The 20,014-nt window shown below is 29.6% G+C and overlaps 3 protein-coding genes across 11 annotated transcripts; 1 reads left to right on the top strand and 2 right to left on the bottom strand.

Annotated features, from left to right (window-relative positions):
* Positions 1-52: 52 nt before the first annotated feature.
* Positions 53-3,106, bottom strand: LOC127064971 (methionine--tRNA ligase, mitochondrial). Of its 4 annotated transcripts, none has more exons than XM_050996694.1 (7): positions 2,236-2,741; positions 1,882-2,156; positions 1,558-1,789; positions 1,245-1,480; positions 924-1,158; positions 318-848; positions 53-208 (listed from the first exon to the last, which is right to left on the bottom strand). In XM_050996694.1, exons 1-7 carry the CDS (start codon positions 2,369-2,371, stop codon positions 195-197), a joined length of 1,659 nt encoding a protein of 552 aa, XP_050852651.1. In that variant the 5' UTR covers positions 2,372-2,741; the 3' UTR covers positions 53-194. The 4 variants fall into 4 exon arrangements, with proteins under 4 accessions (XP_050852651.1, XP_050852653.1, XP_050852652.1 ...); XM_050996696.1 differs by lacking the exon at positions 53-208 and adding an exon at positions 3,021-3,106 and having other exon boundaries at positions 277-848; positions 2,236-2,334; XM_050996695.1 differs by lacking the exon at positions 53-208 and having other exon boundaries at positions 277-848; positions 2,236-2,334; positions 2,402-2,741.
* Positions 3,035-17,627, top strand: LOC127064978 (galactosylgalactosylxylosylprotein 3-beta-glucuronosyltransferase P). 6 transcript variants are annotated; one of them, XM_050996720.1, is made up of 8 exons: positions 3,035-3,183; positions 5,223-5,372; positions 11,869-11,909; positions 12,611-12,692; positions 12,789-12,979; positions 13,086-13,491; positions 13,817-13,974; positions 14,255-17,627. In XM_050996720.1, exons 5-8 carry the CDS (start codon positions 12,800-12,802, stop codon positions 14,651-14,653), a joined length of 1,143 nt encoding a protein of 380 aa, XP_050852677.1. In that variant the 5' UTR covers positions 3,035-3,183; positions 5,223-5,372; positions 11,869-11,909; positions 12,611-12,692; positions 12,789-12,799; the 3' UTR covers positions 14,654-17,627. The 6 variants fall into 6 exon arrangements, with proteins under 6 accessions (XP_050852677.1, XP_050852674.1, XP_050852675.1 ...); XM_050996717.1 differs by lacking the exon at positions 11,869-11,909; XM_050996718.1 differs by lacking the exons at positions 3,035-3,183; positions 11,869-11,909 and adding an exon at positions 4,306-4,323.
* A 359-nt stretch (positions 17,628-17,986) lies between these two features.
* On the bottom strand, positions 17,987-19,890 carry LOC127064974 (putative Dol-P-Glc:Glc(2)Man(9)GlcNAc(2)-PP-Dol alpha-1,2-glucosyltransferase). Its single transcript, XM_050996702.1, has 4 exons — positions 19,562-19,890; positions 19,141-19,471; positions 18,898-19,037; positions 17,987-18,805 (listed from the first exon to the last, which is right to left on the bottom strand). Exons 1-4 carry the CDS (start codon positions 19,748-19,750, stop codon positions 18,068-18,070), a joined length of 1,398 nt encoding a protein of 465 aa, XP_050852659.1. The 5' UTR covers positions 19,751-19,890; the 3' UTR covers positions 17,987-18,067.
* Between the last annotated feature and the right edge of the window lie 124 nt (positions 19,891-20,014).

Below are 20,014 nucleotides of genomic sequence, written 5' to 3'. Positions count from 1 at the left end.
GTTCTGTCCTCCATACGTATGCGCCACCTATCATCGCATCTTTCATAAAATGCCAAGTAATATTTTCTCTAGACAAGATTTTATATCCCGTCGTATCGTTATAATTAGATAATGTTGATCAAATTGTCTTTCAATCATTACTGTAATATAAAAGTGAAATACTGTTCCACATACAAGCCATGACATTTTTTCAATTAACGTCCCATCGCTATAAATTAGATAGATATAAATTAAGGTCAATGGGATATTGCCACAGTAAATACATCAGCATACGTATCAAATTTATGAAACTTTTATTCGTTTAAATAATATCATACCATTCCGATCGAAATTCCTTTCGTTTGGTAAACTTTTCTTTTGATATTGAGAGGCTGTGTCATACCAAGTGCGTTTCTCATTTGGTATTATCAAAAAATCAAGAATATTATTAGCTAATCTTGGAATGATAGGATACAATATCAAGGTGGATATTCTTACGCTTTCTAAGGCAACAGAAATAACAGCCTTGAGCTCCATAAGAGAATCTTGATTATCTATTTTTTTGCTTAATAACCATGGCTTATGATGTTCTATCATTTGATTTACCATGCGTAATGCAGCCATGGTTACATCTACTACATTATGTAGGTTATAATCTTCGTAATGGGATTGTGCATTATCACCTAAACATTCTGTGATCTTTATAGTTTGTATAGCTATATCTGATTTTAAAACATCAGCAAACTCTATTGGATTAGGAACTTCACCCCATGGATTAATAATTTTTCCTGTACATCGACTAATCAAATTACCTAATGTATCAGCAAGTTCAGCATTTATTGTTCTTAGGATTTTATTATCACTATAATCTATTGAAACAAAAAAGCTTATTTTTTATATTTGTTAATAGATTAGGATGACATCGATTACAATTATAAACTTACTTGCATCGCTATAAGGCACAGCTTCTCTTAAGATAAAATATCTTAAACCCTCTTCAGTAAAATTAGTAGCTGCTTCAAAAGGTGAAATAACATTACCCTTTGATTTAGACATTTTTCTATCGTCAACTGTCCAATGTCCATGACAAAGTAATGTTTCAGGAGGTTCAAGTCCTGCAGCTATTAAAAATGCTGGCCAGTATATGCCATGAAATTTTAATATATCTTTACCAATAATCTAAATTTCATATAAATTTTATTAATATTTAAAAAATATATTTTTTCTTTTACTAAGTTTTACAAGATATGTCATATGTAGCATACCTGCAAACTTGGTGGCCAAAATTGCTTGTATGTATCATTTGGATAACCCAATACAGTTAAATAATTTACTAATGCTTCTAACCAAACATATACAGATTGATTTTTGTTTTGAGGCGTTGGAATGCTCCAAGGAACTCTACTTGTAGGTCTTGATACACTTAAGTCATGCAAGTCTATATCTTCTTCTATCCATTTACTTAAAATTTTATGATATTTTGCTGGTCGTATTGTAGTTTCTATATAATATAAGAATATCGTACCATTTTTAATATGAAATCACAATCTTCATAATTTCTTGTATGTAATTTCATACCCCTTTTTATCCAATATTTCAATTCATCTTGAAGAGTACTTAATCTGAATTTGTAATTGTCTTCTTCTGTCCACTCTACAGGATGACCAGATTCTTTAGAGACTTTAATTGTTTTACCAGATGCATCTGTTATTTCATCTAATTCTACATCTGTAAGAAATGCTTCATCTGATGTACAATACCATCCTGAATATTTTCCTAAATAAATATATCCTCTTGCATCCAAAACATTCTAAAAACGTATGTAACGATGTTACTATATATCGTATATAATAATTTATTTTTCTTTATGGGATACACAAATAATCAAAGAAGTACAACAACCCAAAAATGATGCACTGCTTCGAAATGGCATTGTTCTGTGGTACGAATAAATGCAGAATAATTCACAGAAAACTTATCACACATTTCCTTGAATTGTTTTGAAATTTGTGTGCAATAATCTGATACTGGAATCTTAGCTACATTTGCAGCAGTTTCTACTTTATTACCATGCTCATCTGTACCAGTGCTTAGAAACGTGGAATGACCTAACATAGATCTGTACCTTGCTATACAGTCGGCTAATGTTGCACTATACAAATGTCCGATATGTGGAGCTGACATAAATATGAAAGATGTAAATAAACATCTTAGGCATTATACAAAGTTATTAGATATCTTATGTATTTTATGTACCTGCGTTAACATAAAATATTGGCGTACTAATATAAAGATTTTTAAGTACACCATTTGTGTAATGCCTTTGTAAAATTCTGTTTCCTGACACTTGTAATCCTATTGGTAAAAATCGAGTTATTCCTAATGACTTCATGATTTGATAATTTTTATACCGTAAACATACTTTTAGTCGATATAAAAATAAAAATATCTTAATCTCACGATAGATAACCTCTAAGAAAACTAGACACGATTTTCTCTCTTAACATAATCATACATATGCGCACGCAGATTTAAGGTACCGAATGAAGAGTTTTAACGGAGATGATAAAAAGAGAAGAAAAGAAAAAGGACAGATCCAAGAGCTATCTAAAAATGGTCTCTCTTCGGAGTATCAGTTAAAATTTAATTAGAAGAAAATTTGCCAGGTGTCGCTAGAAAATAATTTTTTATTTTAATATTTCGATAATCGCATAAAAATTATTTATAAACCACAAGAATGACGATATAAAGCTGAGAAATAATTTATCGTTCCGAATATAGAATCATTTTGATTAACGATTAGAGAGAACGCTATTCGCTTTTATTCATTTTTTTTTCGTGTTGAAAGTAGGGAAATTAAAGAGAGTATAGAAAAGCTTGGAAAAACATCAATGTTTTGTAGACGTATATTGGTTGATGGTATCGTTGGTGTGACTGGTACTGCCAGGCAACAATCATTCGTAAGAAACATGCGCGAGTTTCAAGTCCTATGGCACAGCAGGAAAGCTGCTGTGTGTTAAAATCGGACACGGGTCTCCTACCTCATGCTAGTAGCACCCCTTCATCAGAAGGGGTGGCAGACGTTGATTTCTCCTCACGGTTGATTGTACTAGTGCGCGTTCGAACGATCGTCATTGAAAGGCCGCGCGAATAAGCGAATTATTTTCTTCCACTGAAAAATCATCTACCCTTGTCGATATCATGGTGAGTAAAATATTACGTCAAAATTTATTTTCGTATCTTTTTCGCGTACTTCGACTCGACTACTCGTACAAAAAATTTCTTTGCAAATTTTCATTTAATACAAGTTCACGCCTACGCCAATGTATTTAGATTTTTTCTTCTTTTCGTAATTATTTAACGTTCGTTTTGGATCCCTATTATCGTCGATAGGTTATCACGATTTTCAAAATCTTGTTTATTTTGTTTGCCCTTTTTCATTTACATTTCTTTTCGATTACATTCTCCACTGAGCTCTCAACTTGAACTTTCAACCCCTTTCCTCAAAATTTTTCATCTTTATTCTAAGTATCTCTAATACTCTAAGTATATATGTGTTAGTGAATTTGTGTATATTAATATGTTTAGAACATAATAGTGAATAATCGTAAATAAGAATAATCGAGAAGATACAACGCTTTGTATCACAAAAATGTCGTTGTATCGTGGCGGTGTGAAAACATGGAAGAGATGTGTCGACAAAACTTTTTCAAGATTATTATTTATATCAATTATATTTAGTAAAATAAAAGAAGAAAAAAAGAAAAAAAAAAGAACTCAATTTTTAGGAAAATCGTTTACGTTTAGTACAGTTTTCGCAAAAATCTTTCAAGTTTGAAAAAAAAATACAAACTTAACCTCGACTTTTTTGCTGTCAAAAAAATTTATATTCGAGTTACAAATGTATACATGTTATTTGAGTATTGAGTGAAAAAATGATTTAATATTTTGGATACGATCGAATATGAAGTGATATATTTTTTCAACGAATAATTCGAGAAGAGAATTTTTTATGGAAATAGAACACAACCATCGTTTTCGACGGTAATATTCTAAATGCAGTTCGACGAAGAAAGTGGCGCTATCTCTGCATAGATCGGGTCACTATGTATATGGAGCTAGCACTCATACCGGAAGGTCAATAAGGAAAGTGATAACCTATTTGACGCAGCTTAATAATGACGTTTAAGCTCTCTTTTGCGCGGTAGTTGCTAATAAGCTTTCAACCTGGATTACTACTCAGATTGGTTCTACCAACGATCGTTATTCGAGCCTAGAACTATCGTTATTCTTGTTAAATCGAACAATTCTAAAAATAGAGTTATCTATGTTGCACATACATAGGTATGTGTGTATATGGTTACATTGCATAGATTTCCAATTTATCAATTCTCTATCTGAAAAAAAAAAAAAAACAAATTTTTCTAAACAATTTTTACAATTATCTAGCATTTACAATTTATCGTGAAATTCAACAACAAATGTTTTTGTTTTTTTTTCTTTTCAATTTAAATTGAAATAATTCGATTAATATAATTTTCGAATATTTTCTTTTTATAAATACTCGAATACTAGGAATATTTCGTTCGATTATCGAATAGTCAAACGTTCCTATACTATCGAATATATCGAATCGAATATTGAAACAGTTAACCATTATCAAATATTCTAACGTAATCTCAATGTCACTCTTATATCTCAAATGTATTTTCATACGGTAATATGACGCAAGATTTACGAATCGTGTAAAATCTTCTTTTTGATTTATTAATTAGATTAAAAGCTATTGCATAAAATGTTTCTCTTGCGTAAAACAACACTCGAATTAGGCAGAAAAACGTGGGATTTAAAACGAGAAAAACAAAAAAATAAAAATAAATAAAACAATACCCTCAATCTTAATGTACACACTTTGTGTGCGTTAAAAGATATCGTAGATAAGTTTGAATTTTTGCGAAATAATAGATTAATCGTAAGAACAACATCGATTATGGCAGACTTGCTTTTCACAGTCGAGAAGATGATTTAATAATCACGATAGTCATGAGTAGTGAAGGTATCTCCTTTGTCATATTATTTTCAACCACTTTGAATATTACATTCGTTATTAGTTTAGTTTCGTTTTTTTCTTTAAGAAAAGAAAAGAAAGAAAAAAAAAAAAAGAAAAAATAATTGCTCAATCTCTTACATATTTCCAACGAATCGATCATTATCGAGTTTTTTCATTTTTCTCTTTTGAGTAGGAGTCACTATTTCCATCATCTCACCAAGTGAAGATTTTGCTTGAAGAAGCGAAGTTTATTGGAAGGAGAAGAACATGTTTTCGATTCCGCAATCGTAATTTCCGGGACATTTCGCAATTGTGCTTGGACGATCAAGTTTTAGCTTACTAGGTGAGTATACTATATCAACGAGTATAAACGCTTTTTCACATCATCAACATTTTTTACGATCATTCTCGTAAAAATTAATTCACGTCTTTCCAACCATGAAATTTTATATTATGCTTCGCCAGCTTCTCATTTATTCGCGTATTATCGCATTACGTTTCGTTTTCTCGGTTATTTTAATACATCATTTTGCGAATACTCGAGATATTTTTAATTATTTGTATGTGTAATATTTTTACAAATTACATATATGTATCTCCTAAAACGCGCGACGTCAAAATAATATTCTTTCCGTTTCTTTCAAATCGTTATTGAGAAAGCGTGAACGTTTCTCGATAGACGCGTGAAACGTATCTGTTGTCGAGTTAGCAGCAAGTTGCATTACTTATTGCAATATCGAAAGATCCGTTAATTAAGCTTCCCAGATTCTACTATACGTTACACATATGTCTTGGAAGTCTGGATCAATATACTAGTACACACACTGAGGTGTAGCGAGAGAATGAAGGAGAGGAACGGAAAAGAGAGCGAGCGAGAGACATCACATGGTATCTGCTGACTGTGGTTATCGACCACCACGCCACACGGAAAGCACTGTTGTCGGGCCCCTTCTCCCTTTCCCTTCCCCTTTCAAAAAAAAGTCTTTAAATTCAAAGAGATTTCCGATTATCGTTGGTCCTATCAAAACAAATACACACATCAATTCGCAGAACTTTCAAACAACTCATTCGGACGAAACGAAACGAAGCGAAACGAAACGAAACGAAACGAAACGAAACGAAATGAAACGAAACGTAATGAAACGAGACTTTTTTTATATTTAATCTGATTTATTTGTTTTTCAAAAGCTCGTACGATTATTATTTCATTTATCGTCGTATGAATCATAAATCAAATGTTTACATTTGGTAAAATATCTTTTATGTAAAGAGAATCAGTGATAATTCGTTTATAGATCGATCGTACTCGTTTTGTACGATTTATCCTTCCTCTAATATTTATTTTAACCAACACGCAAACTTCAACAGCGTAAGAGTTACTAATGTACATATATATTGGTTATCGAAGAGAAAGAAACATAGAAATCAATAGAGTCAAATAAAAGCGCGGAAGTAGCACGTGACTAGGTCACGTGAATTATCGAATTATCCGTTTCCTTACGAGTTGGTTATAAGGTAGTCGTTTCTCTTGAATATACTTCTAGCAGCAAGGGGAACGCGTTAGAAACGATAGATATAGGTACATAACTGCTCCCTCTCTCTCTCTCTCTTTCCCTCTCTTTCTCTCTCTTTCTTTCTCTTTCTCAATGCTCTTCTAATCGTTTAAATGCTGAACCGTCACGTTTAGTGGTTATACGATACAATGTTGATTCCTTGATGTGAATATCAAAGTAAAGAAAAATAAGCATGTAGGTTTCGATTGTTCGAAGATTATTTTTTAATTTATTGTATGAAAACATGATTAATTTTCCGATTATAAATTGTTTCTTTTGTATTTTATTGTTTTTTAATATTTTATCTTGCTTCTTTTCTTGATAGTATTTCAAGAAACGTGATAAGTTACATTTTCTTCAACTTTTATTGTATTTATATAGTGACAACATTTTACCTTTAATCATTAAACAAATAGAAAAATTTTTTAATTATTTCGCAAGTTTATTATATAGGAATCGTTTTATAAACATATCTTTCCGTAAAAGTACGATAGATACGACGTTTTTATGCTCAAAAGTTGTGCGAATTATTTAATAAATTAATTCACAAATTGAATTCTCTTACATTTTTATTGTATCTCATAAATATCTTTAAATTTAGATTCAAGATAAGAACACCTCTCAATCGACTTTCTTTATTATTCGTTGACCTACTTGTTCCTCGTGTATATATATATATATATATATATATATATATATATATATATGCGCACAAATAAACGATCTATGTGTGTTTGTGTGTAAATATCTATTAATTCAAAATGTCTCTTGGTATATGAAATGATAAATAAATTAGTAAGTTCGATGATCGATATCAAGCAATAAACGAAATTAGAAATGAATTACGTGTATAGATACATATACAAATATATAAACATCTTATATATTTATTACATACATACATAAGAACGAATCGTTCATACATAAGGACAAATTCGCATTTCTCAAGAATTCTTTAGTAGATGAAGGAGAGCGAGGGCTGTCTCGTAAAAGAAAATTTTACGGTGTCTCGAGATGTAGATACCGTGTATACATATATACATATATATATATAACGTAGAAACACATATACAATACATTCATAGATACATCGTATGAGGCGCGTAAAATTCAAGCGAATGCGGGCACTATGCGCGCGAGATAGACCGACTGCGCGCTGCGCCATTCCGATCTAACCCGAATGAGTTTCCGAGGTCGAGCAAGTGGAGAGTACGCGAGTTACTGCGGCCGCACACGATTCGCAAGTTCGTCAGTCGCGGCTCGGCGACGAGCGTGCACGCGTTTCGTTCGCGTTGTTCGCTCGTTCGGTTACGAAGAAATTCACTATTTTTCTTTTTTCTTCTTTTTCTTTATTATCTTTCTCTTCTTCCTCTTCGATCATTGGGTAAACGGTAATTTACGACGTTACGTTTAAGTTTATGGGAAAATAGAGACTCGCATATACACACAGGCGTATACAAACCGAGAGTGCGATGAATCATGCCAAAGAGAATAACCAATGAGAGGAGAAGACGTACGAAGCCGGCCGACATGCGGTTAGTACGCTCTCAGGAGTAAGCGTAAAATGTTATAGCTAAAAATAATTTTAGAACCGACGATTAGGAGGAAAAAGAAGGAGGAGGCTGTGTCTTTTTTCTTCTATTTTTTTTCTTTTTTTTTTTTTTTTTACTTTTGTATCTTTATTTTCTATCTTTCCACGATTGAAATAAAAAAAAAAAACAAAAATCGCAGAAGGACGTAAGCTCGTGATAATAATAGCGACATTTTATTCCTCTCTCCTTCTTCTCCTTCTTTTTTCTTTTCTTTTTTCTTCTCTATTTTTCTTTTCTCTTGTTTTCTTTCTTATTTTTTCTCTTTTTTAATTTTATTTTACAGAGTAGGCTCGATCACGCGTAACGACTTCTCATATTAAACCTCAACGCACGTTTCGCGTGCTTCAATCTAAAGCGCGCGATTCATATATACGCATGTATATATATATGTGTGTGTATACGTATATGTATATGTATATCTACATACGACTCCCGTTGCCGCAAGATGTAATTAAATCGGACTTTCAAACTTTCGGTCACGCGATTTCCTTCTATCATCCCGTTGTGGGTGGATTTGGTGCGTTCACGCGAGACTGATATCTAAGTGATATATTACTTATTTACCACTCTCAGAGTATTTCGGAAATTGAAAGACGAATATTTTGAACGTATCGAAAACAAGAATTGTAACAGTATTAGATACTTCTATTAGATGGCAAGAAAAGACTTTGTTTTCTTTTTTCCTTCTTCTTTATTTTTGTCTTGTGATAAGACGTTTCCGTTTATTTTCATGACCCATTCCAACTAATAATACGTAGTATATGTATATTATTTATACTTATTTTCAATTATCTTACGTAACTGTACGAGAAAATTTCGAGTTGAAGATAACGATACGTGTGTACGTACGTATGTATATATCTACCTACATATCGTATTAAACATATAAATGATACATACATATGTAGATAATTTACATGCATATAATTTTGTTCGTTTGTTCTCGTTTAACCTACCGCAAAAAAGCATCAACTTCATTTGTGTTCATGCATGCGGTTAAGTTGCGATACGAGGGCGGGATACTTTCCGTTGAATTTGCTACAGCACGTGTTCAATGGTTATGGGTCGCTTACGTTTTATAGCTCGTGTGTACCTCACTCATCGTTTCGTATATCTTGACATTTTCCTCCCTCTCTCTTTCTTTCTCTTTCAGTATATATCATAGTGATTTTTTAATCTTTTCGAGAACAATGTAAATTTGGACTTAGATCGATTATTAAAATAAACATTCGATCAAATGATTAACTTCTTTTTACGATAATAATTTCTCTTTAATTTTCCTCTAAATGTAATTTGATTCATTTCAATTTTTCGATTTTTTGTTTGTTAAAATAATTAATGTTTTTAATAAACTTTTTTTCTTCTCTCCTTTTTTTTTAATTAAATTTATATGATAATGTATCTTCATTATCGTTTTTTTTTTTCAATTAAATTATACGAAAATGTATTATAAAAAGTTTCTTTTTTATTTCAAGTGTTACTATGTATAATTCGCCTGTTGGCAGATAACCCGTTGAACACACAATCATGAATATATGTCTATTCATTGGATCTGTCGAGTTTATACGAATTAGAATAATCTACGAGGAGTATTAGTAGTTTTAATAAATTTTTTTAATTTTTATAATTCATATCACTTTTATATAATCATTGACTCAATATGTGTATAATATTAGTATGACAAATTGGGCCAAAAAGGATAAAATAAAAAATATGAATTTTCAAAATTATTGATTTCGATTTTAGTTAATATGCGATAAACGAGAAAAAACAAAAAAAAGGAAGAGAAGAAAAATGTGTTAACCATCGTCTTAATTATTTTCATTCATCTGATTCACACACTTTAAGCTATTTAAAATTTAAATTAGATAGGAATAGTGATTTATATTTTCTTTTTCTAAGTCTTAACCTTGGAACAGATTCAAATTTTATACTTACAAACATATATGTATATATATATATATAATAATAATGTGTATATATAGAAGCAAAATTAATTTCCTTCGTTTAATTTAGGAACAACATACATATGTACTCGACGAGGAAAATTACAAATCGACGAGTTACTCTTTGTTTTTCTTTTTATCGTCGAATGTACGTTCATTCGAACGAAAAAAGCAATTTTGAAACAAATGAATGAAATCATGTGTTAACAAAATGCAGAGAGTACACAAGATAGGATGAAATAAAAAGAGGATATTGTTATTAAATTCTGATACAACGTTTAAATATACAGTTTATAGGAAACCGAAAGAGTGTACACAAATGTATATATATATATATATATTTATAGCAACTATCAATATTTTTATCTTTCTATCATATAGAAAAAAATACGATTATGTATTAAAAACGTTATATATATATATATATTCAAAACGTAACAATATGAAATTAATATTCTGAAGAAAGAATGTAATATTAGAAAGTAATAATCTAAGAGATTTCGAAGTTGACGTTAAGCCAACAAATTATAACTGGTTTTCAATTTGCGAAAATATTAAGTATTTCTTATATATAATAATAATGCGTAATAGTATAGAAAAGAAGAATAACAAATTGAAAAACATGCCTCTTGAAGAAACCGAAATAATCGTCTAACTTATCTTACATGATCATCTAAACATACGATCAATACAAGTAAAAACACATGATCATATTTGTTTATATACAAATAGGTAATATGAAAGGTGAACTGTTCCGTACAACGTGTAATCGACTGTGGCGTATTATTATTGATTGTTAGTTTACATACATACATTCAACATCTTTGTCGTTCTTTTTATCCTAGAGTTGAGCCTTTCTTTATTTTTCTTTTCTCTTTTTTTTATTGTATCTTTTTTTTTTCTTTCTTTTTAATACCAACTAGATTGCGTGCGAGATACTTATACATAGCAATATTATGCATTATGCAGAGAATGTATATGTTGGTAGTCGTATGATCACACGCACATCGATTAGAACGGCACGAGTATTAGTGACGTCCTTGTATATTATCCAGCTAGTAAAACACGATAGATTAGTTTATGCAGATTAGATGTTGGAGAGTAAGAGTTCTAGATTGTAGGACGCCATACACGCCATATACTATGGAGCCAAAAACAATTTTTTTTTTCGTAATCTATGTGTTACCGATCCAAATTATCATTGGATATTAAATGATAAATATTTGTGATATAGAATTTTTAAGGACTTTAACAATTAAATTTTGGTATTAAAAAAAAAAAAAAGAAAAAATTAGAAAAAAATACGCGTATTTTTCAAATATTACCTTCGTATGTAATATGTAACTCGTAAAGGTGACGAGTAGAGTGTGAAAAAAAAAGAAAAGATACACGATCGCAAGCGGAAAAACGTTTTTATGTTAGATCGCGGATCCTGGCTGATGATGGCTTAATTGGTCACTTTGTTTGGCATAGGAAGAGACATAATAGACGACTCGTATCGACGAACGAATCACATGTTCTCTCTGTCTCTCTCTCTTTTTCTCTCCCTCCCTTAGTTTACAATTTTCCATCTCGTTGTCCCATGAGAAATTTGTCGATTCATTTTAGAAGACCAGATTCGATTTTACATTATCTTATCATTGCTTCTCGGATACATTAATAGTGGTTTATCGACAAAATTTCAACTCACGACGGATGTTCTTCCTGTTCTTTTATCGCATTACGCCTTCGCTGCACGTCGCTGAAAGTTTATCCACGCGTTTCTCGAACCTCCTCAAGATACATGCATGTACGTATATTATAGCTTTGGCTTTCATATATCGTCGATCGAGTTGAAAAAATTAATGATCGCAATAAATTTATACATGGATGAATATATATATATATAATTTATTTATTTATTTGTAAGTATAGTATATATATATATATATTATAATGTATTATATTGCATATACAAATGTATAAAATTAATTAATTTGTATATATATTAAAATATAAATAATACATACATATATATATATATATATATTTGATTCAATAAAAATATATAATTTCATTAATGATATTCACAAACATTTTGTTTTATTTGTCCAAATAAAATTCATGTTTCATCTGTCTAAATCAAATCATATCAAAATTTCTGTCAAAAAAAAGTGAGTCATTTAAAAATTAAATAGATAATTTTTCATGATCAAAGTTAAAGTTCTTTTTTTTTATCGCTTATAAGTTATTATCATAAGAAGAGAAACAATTATTAATCATGATTTCATAGCTTATCGTTCTTTGTACTCTTTTTCTTTTACATTTTTACGATATTTACTAAAGATATTCATGTGTTATCATGAAGATGTTAGTTTGATTGTATCATTATCTACAATGAAATCGACAATTTGCGAATTTATGTTATCCTATTTAAAGATGATTATATCTTTAATAGGATTCCTATATAAAAATATAGGATATAATTGTAAATTAATTCATTTCTAACAGGTTAGAAGACGTTAAAGTTGTAACAAGAAAAAACAACGACGACGTAGACAAGATATTCAATGTGTACAGAATTATCATTCAGGTATCATACGAATAAATTAGATATCTTAATCTTCTTATCTTTGTTCAATAACCGATTAAACATAAAGGAATGTCTTAATAATTGTCATTGTTACAGGCATTTGTAAGATGAAACCGTCCATGAAAATGGGAGTGATCGCCTTGGTAGGTGTTTGTGTGGTATTTTATCAATACCATTTGTCCACCGGAATTAGATTCGATCAGGCGATCGATTTTAGTGCCGGTGGATCTCTCGACGATGAAGTCGAACCTCATCAAATTAAGTTCCCAAGGTTTACCACAGATATGGTAATAGACATTGATTATTGATATAAAAAAAAAAAGTAAAAAAGAAAGTTATATTTCTTTTTTTTTTCATCATGTTATTTTTCTTAAAATAAAAATAAATTCATAGGTAATGAACGCGGTACGTCGAGTACAAGACTTGAATGGTCTCAGTCCAGAAGTTGGTACATTATTGATTAAAGAGATTTGGTATCAACTCAACAAAAATGTTCTTGAAAATACGGAAAATGATTCGCGAATTTTACGACCTTGTTCAAAACTTGTTACCACGAACGTCGCATGTATACCTTCCTTATCATCATCGTCCACGAAGAATGAAATATCTTTGGATCCTCTCTACATTATAACACCGACTTATCGTAGACCAGAACAAATTCCAGAACTCACTAGGATGTCTCACACACTTATGTTAGTCAAAAATATTCACTGGCTCGTCATAGAGGATGCATATGTAGCCACGAAACAAGTAACGAGATTACTCGAACGTACAGGATTAAAATTCGATCATTTGACAGGTGAGTTTTTCGTGAGTTTTCAATCTTCTTTTAATTTAAGATTATTCATGATCGTTAAATGGCTTTTTATTAACACGAAACTTTTGTATTTTTAATGACTCTTTTCTATAAGAGAATGTGTATGTGTGTATATACATATATTTGTTTTATGATTAAAAAGAAGTCGTCAAAATTTAATTGGGCTAAGTGCATCAATTGAAGATCTCTTTGAAAGTAAAATATTTGTAACGTATCATTGATCGATAAATTGGATTTTCATGTAATAAAAATATATACTCGTGATAAAAAATAATACGAATAAAGTAACAATCGTTATTCGTTTCAGCTCCGATGCCAGAAAAATATAAATTTAGAAATGGTGCAAAGCCTCGCGGCGTTTCTAACAGAAATCGTGGCTTGCAATGGATAAGAGCAAACGCAACGAAAGGTGTACTTTATTTCGCTGATGATGATAACACCTATGACATAGCTTTGTTCGACGAGGTAATACACTCTCTCGACTTTTGCTCTAATTCTCTACAAATATGCCTGTTCCAAGCTAAATATCATTTCTTTAAAATCAATAAAATATTAGTTTCTAATCGTTAATTTTATCTATCATTGTATATCGATTTGTACACAATCAATATCCTATTATATCATTTATCTCTAAATTAGATATGTCTATAAAAGTTGATAACATGAAGATGTTAAATGATAATATTGGAACACACACTTATTTATCTATCTATATCTAAATGTTATCACAAATACTAATTTTCAGATCCGTAAAACGAAAACTGTGTCAATGTTTCCGGTTGGTCTTTGCACCAAATTTGGTTTGAGTTCTCCGATTATAAAGAACGGCACGTTTGCTGGTTTCTACGATGGATGGGTCGCTGGTCGTAAGTTTCCAGTTGACATGGCAGGCTTTGCAGTGAACGTAAAATTCTTACTTCAAAGGCCAAACGCCACGATGCCGTTTAGAGCTGGTTACGAGGAAGATGGTTTCTTGAAGAGTCTTGCACCGTTGGAACCACGAGACGTACAATTATTGGCAGACAATTGTACGAGGGTACTCGCGTGGCATACGCAAACGAAAAAAAATGAACCGAGTGTACCATTGAATATGAAACTCTATGGCTCGACGAATCTCGTTAAATTGAAGGAACAAATAGTATGATGTCTGGTAAGATACAGCATTATTTATCGAAGATAAAAATCTCGAGTACTCGTCCGTTTTGTTTCTCGGACCTGTTTCTAACGGATAGGTGCAAGAAAAAAAAGCTATGTGATTTAGTGCCTAAAGTATTTCTCCTACTTGTAATCTAAAGAAGAAGAAGAAAAAGAAGAAGAAGAATGGGGTGTTCTTAAGCTGAGCCATCAAAATAACGGCAAAGCCTTTGATCTAACTTTTAATTTGAAGGCAGACGTTTACCTCATATCTATGAGATCGAAAACGAGTCTCCTGCATTGCAGTAGTATGGTTTACTGTAACATAGTTTCAATATAGTGCATTTTTAATTATGATATGTGTATACACACACACACACACACACACATAAATGCTCTTTTGTGAACAAAACAGACATGACCAATCGAGGTGAGTTAAATTGATTTTAGTGAGCATAGTGATAGTGAAAGATTTTTGTGAGAAAACAAAAAGGGTGAGGGGAGCAATGTAAAAAGAAAAAAAAAGCGAGTAACTATCTTGGACCAGTAAATACGTGGCGAAAGTGTGAGAGTTCAGTACACGAATCGAATCTGCCTAAGCCTTGAAATATGCACTTAATTGTATTGACGAGATATTATTAATAGTAATCCTGAGATTTTTCTTTGTGTATCGTCTTTGAACAGTTTATGCAATCATCTTTAGATATAAATTTCAATTTCCGATTTTTATCGGATATTGGAAATCGGTTGCATGTTAAAACTTTGAACAATAATAAATATTACCAATATGGTATATTATTAAGCAGAAAGAAAAATTTTTGTGAATAACAAGTGTGCCGAATCAATATCTTGTGAAGATTTTTTCCTATAGGAAAATATAAAATGCGAGGATATTTGAGCCTGTGATTATGAAAGTGATCCAAGTCATATTATATATTTTTCGTTTTGAGATATGTTGACAAGTACTTGGATTTAAATTATTTAAAACTTATTTTTTTTTTCTATAATGACAAGCATAAAAAAGTAAGTATATTTATTCTCAAAAAATTATTCTTTTATATTATTTTTAAATTTTAAGAATAGCGTGCGAGAGATGAAATATGTCTTTTTATATCTCAAATGATTTAAACCATTTTTATAATCATTGGCTCATTTCTCAAAGCTTTGTTGGTTTTTTTTCTTTTTTTTTGTGCATACTTTCCCATGGATCAATAATAATCGCAGATCATTATTATAATCATTTTTTGTTGGTAAGTGATCCTCTCTTCTTATCTAGATTGTCTTTGAAATTTCATGTCTGAAATTATTTATTGAATTCGATAATATGGTCTCAATATTGTACTATTGTAAATTGACTTAATTGTACATATAGAGCATGTTGTGCTTCCTAGGCAGAAAGGTATAAATATTATATATTACAATAGCAAAAAAAAAATCAAGATTTCTTTTTTTGCTCTATTTCCGGCTTGGTAATCAATGTTGATTAGTTTAATCGCCAGGTAGCTTGTCGAAGTATATAGATTTTTAAGCAAAGTACCCATCGATTTTTCTTTCGAATAATTCGTTCATTAATCATTTTTTTTATAATTTAACAACATATTAATAATCATTTTGATTAAGATGTAAGAGAGATAGACAGACAGAGAGAGAGAGAGAGAGGGGAAGTTTTGCATATCGAATTATGGCTGTCAACATTGGAATAATTTTTATCGTAACAGCGTTAGTTATATTCTCAACAGATTTGTGTAAAGCCAAAGAATATAGTAGTTCTGATAACAAAAAAAAATATATATATCAAAAAAGATGAAAAAAAAAAATACAACACTCTTATTAAAAGAATACAATCACGAATTAGTAATTGCATTACTATGAAAAATTCTATACTAAGTACTACTCATATGTAGTTTAGAGGAAATTATTAGATATTTAATAGGAAATCTTTTCTCAAGGATTTATGTACAGAATAATAATATTACAATGAGTTATTACTTACAATAGCGTCTCAATTTTTTGTTTGATTTCTTTATATATATATATATATATATATATATATATATATATATTACGAGCGATGTTGTAAAAATCAGGTATAACGCGAGAGACGCAAGATCGGATTATTCCATTTATCGTCGGTAAAAGACAAATATGTACGTATACATATATATATTTTTGCTGCAAATCATTTTGCAATGTACAAACAAATCTTTATATAGTTTTTATTTGTCAAGTATACGTTTTATGATTTTTCTATCGAACTATCTACTTAATAATTCCTTTTAAAATATAAACGAAATTTAGATATAATTAAGTTTAATTAATGCTGTCATCCCATAATAATTCCGTAATAATTAAGTTCATTTAGGCTTAATTTGGAGATTTGTTGTTATTTCTTACATTATATAGTATATTGTAGATGCATTATACTAATGTAAAGAATATCAAGCAATAATATGATAAATACAATAATGAAATTCAAAGAATATGTTCTATTATATTAATAATGTCAACAGTAAACAAAAGTATCACTCTTTCTTGATAAATAATATAAATGAAATTAAACTCGTGTTTATAAATTTGGAATCATTTTCTTATAGGATTCCAATATTCAAATGTACATATGCTTTCCAAATTGTATATGGTACATTTTTTGACGATAATTATAAAAAGAGATTAATGACGAAAAAAATGAAAGTTACACAAGCGTCGAAATGATTTTTATTATATAAATCGTCAAATTTAAATCATATATATTATGGATCATGCTACGCGTATGTACGCGTGAAACATTAGTGATAAAAATACTATAAAATTATTATATGCGAGAAATGATCACAAATACTATGGAAAAAAAATTGTTTTCATACATGTAAGAAGAATTCTCAAATTCATTCATCAATTTATTCTAATTTCGTGTGACTGTTAATATTGGAACTACAGAGACTGTATATGATGAACAAATACTAAATAAAAAAAATAAAGAACAAGTTTGTATTTTGTTTAAAAAAAAAAAGAAGAAAAAAGGAGAACGATCTTTATTTTATTTTAATAATTTTCAATCGATTTATAGTACCTTGTAAATATATTACATGTTATTGAAGATAACAAAAAATAGCCACAATTAAAAAGTCTTAATTTAAAATTAGCACAATGGAAAGAAAATAGCAAAGCTTGAATATGTGTGTGCTAAAGTCTGTACTAGTCTATTTTAAGATACTAAAACGAAATCATCCAGAAATGAAATGTATATCTAATTATATCTTAGATACGACTTCGTCATCGGGTTCAACATGTAATATAAACTAATAAATCTTTTTATTTTATAATGAATATACTATTAATGATATATGTGCTTTTTGAATCTGATCAAAATAGATTCATGGCTTTATTAACGATTAATCGACTATATATTTTCGAAATTATTATCTCACCAAGATATTCTTTGGGGATAAGTTTGATCTTCCCAATAAAATACTTTGTTAACAAATATAAAAAATTGTAAAAAATTAATAATTGAATTCGTAAATGATTCCATTACAATTTGCCAAGTTTTGGGTTTTCTCATACTTAAACGATAAAAGATATATGGGATAATAAAATATCGTGGTTCTAATAATAATTGTGGTATAAGAACAATAACTGTGCAGAAAATAAAATTAATTTGTGTTGCAAATCTTATATGACTTATACCATACAGTGTACTATAAATCGTAAAACAATATACAGGTATTAAGATATATCTGAAAATAACATATTTGCCCATAAATTTGTTCCATATATAAAATGTATAATGCCTATTATCTGCTAATACATATGGATGAACAAGAGTATTACAATGGACTATAACTGTTATAAGTGCAAAAATGAGACTCGATAAGATCCAGTGATTCTGAATATTTTGAAAAAATTTTAAATAATGTGGAATCATGTAGGGCCATAAGAAAGAAAATATAAAAACAGAAAAATAAAATAATTGTGATATATGAATCACAGGTACATGTGCAGTATGATCTCCAACTACAATACCTCCATTCCAAATAAGAAAGATTAAAAATATTACACCTACTATTATGTAGGGAAAAAGATTAATACTTATTTCAATAAGGAATTTAATAAATGAAATTTTACCAATATTTACTTTGTCCATTATACTCTTCCATAATAACTAGAAAATACATAATCTTATCATATGTTGTTCACAAAAATTATATAAAAATATGTGATATATTTGCTCTTAAACACAATATTTTTACTTACCTTTAAATGAATTGGTGTATTTATGACATTAGACGTTATAGGTTTTTGCATATGTTGATGTAATAAATCCACAAGACGTTCCATGGCAAGAAATATAACCCAAATGACATTTGTTTGTCTGATCAGTATACTTAATAATCCTATATAACATAACAAATACAATACATACTCTTATTCATTCAAATAATATATATGCTTGCTAAATACAAAAGGAAAATAAATATTATAAATTATTATACATACCAACGAAAGCTGAAATTTTGTAATATGTTCGAAAATGTAATAATAACATCAACAAAACGATGTTAACAGATACAACATCCGTATAATATAGAAAAAACCAGAAAAACAATGGAGGGAACATTGTAATATTATATGCTATTTCTAACTGCATCCAGTCTTCCCACTTATTTTTATGTATTTGTTTCATCAAAGAATAAGTAAGGTAAAGATTTGCGAATGTACCAAATAAATTGATACATCTTATATACAATATATTACAAAGATTTACAGGAGATAATATTGCAGCACTAAGAAAATATAGGCCAGGTAAAGTTGTTATTTTAGAATCCCACTAAAAGTAAAGAAATAATTTAACATATATTATAAACTATTCGTTGCTATTAATATCAGTAAAAATTATGAAAAAAGAAACACTGTTTACCACTGTAAAATTTCCATCACAATACTGCAAAGTTTGAGGTATATGAAACATTTCATCAATAAAATAATGTGGTTGGATTCTATTTAAATATATAAAAAGTGATGCAGTACTTATAACGAATATGATAAATAAGACATATTTATATATCGAATAATATATTGATTGAGAATTTCCTTTTAATAATATCATAATTTTCGTGTAAAAAAATAAAGGGCCTGCTTATATCGTTAACAAATAAATATAATCTAACTTCAGAACGTAACGTCTACACAATCATCTAACCTATAACATATGCCAGCAAATACGTAATACATATGTCCGAAGAGAAGAACGTTATATTATATAAACAGTACGGCAGTTATATAAGTATCATAATACCGTTAACAAAGAAAATTTATATACAATTTATATAGAAATCTATTGCTATTATTGTAAAGATTACATTCGATTAAT

The sequence above is a fragment of the Vespula vulgaris genome, chromosome 7 (assembly GCF_905475345.1).
Source record: "Vespula vulgaris chromosome 7, iyVesVulg1.1, whole genome shotgun sequence".
Taxonomy (NCBI): Eukaryota; Metazoa; Arthropoda; class Insecta; order Hymenoptera; family Vespidae; genus Vespula; species Vespula vulgaris.
The sequence above is the reverse complement of the archived record's forward strand: the minus strand, read 5'-3'. Positions and strand labels throughout refer to the sequence as shown.

Coding starts and splice junctions, on each gene's coding strand:
- LOC127064971 (XM_050996693.1), bottom strand. CDS start 2,371: ATGAAGTCATTAGGAATAACTCGATTTTTACCAATAGGATTACAAGTG. Junction 1,790..1,881: donor AAGCAGTGCATCATTTTTGG/GTTGTTGTACTT, acceptor ATACGTTTTTAG/AATGTTTTGGATGCAAGAGG. Junction 1,481..1,557: donor GAAATATTGGATAAAAAGGG/GTATGAAATTAC, acceptor TATATTATATAG/AAACTACAATACGACCAGCA.
- LOC127064974 (XM_050996702.1), bottom strand. CDS start 19,750: ATGATATTATTAAAAGGAAATTCTCAATCAATATATTATTCGATATAT. Junction 19,472..19,561: donor GTGATGGAAATTTTACAGTG/GTAAACAGTGTT, acceptor CTTTACTTTTAG/TGGGATTCTAAAATAACAAC. Junction 18,806..18,897: donor ATACACCAATTCATTTAAAG/GTAAGTAAAAAT, acceptor TGTATTTTCTAG/TTATTATGGAAGAGTATAAT.
- LOC127064978 (XM_050996717.1), top strand. CDS start 12,800: ATGAAACCGTCCATGAAAATGGGAGTGATCGCCTTGGTAGGTGTTTGT. Junction 13,492..13,816: donor AAAATTCGATCATTTGACAG/GTGAGTTTTTCG, acceptor TATTCGTTTCAG/CTCCGATGCCAGAAAAATAT. Junction 13,975..14,254: donor ACATAGCTTTGTTCGACGAG/GTAATACACTCT, acceptor ACTAATTTTCAG/ATCCGTAAAACGAAAACTGT.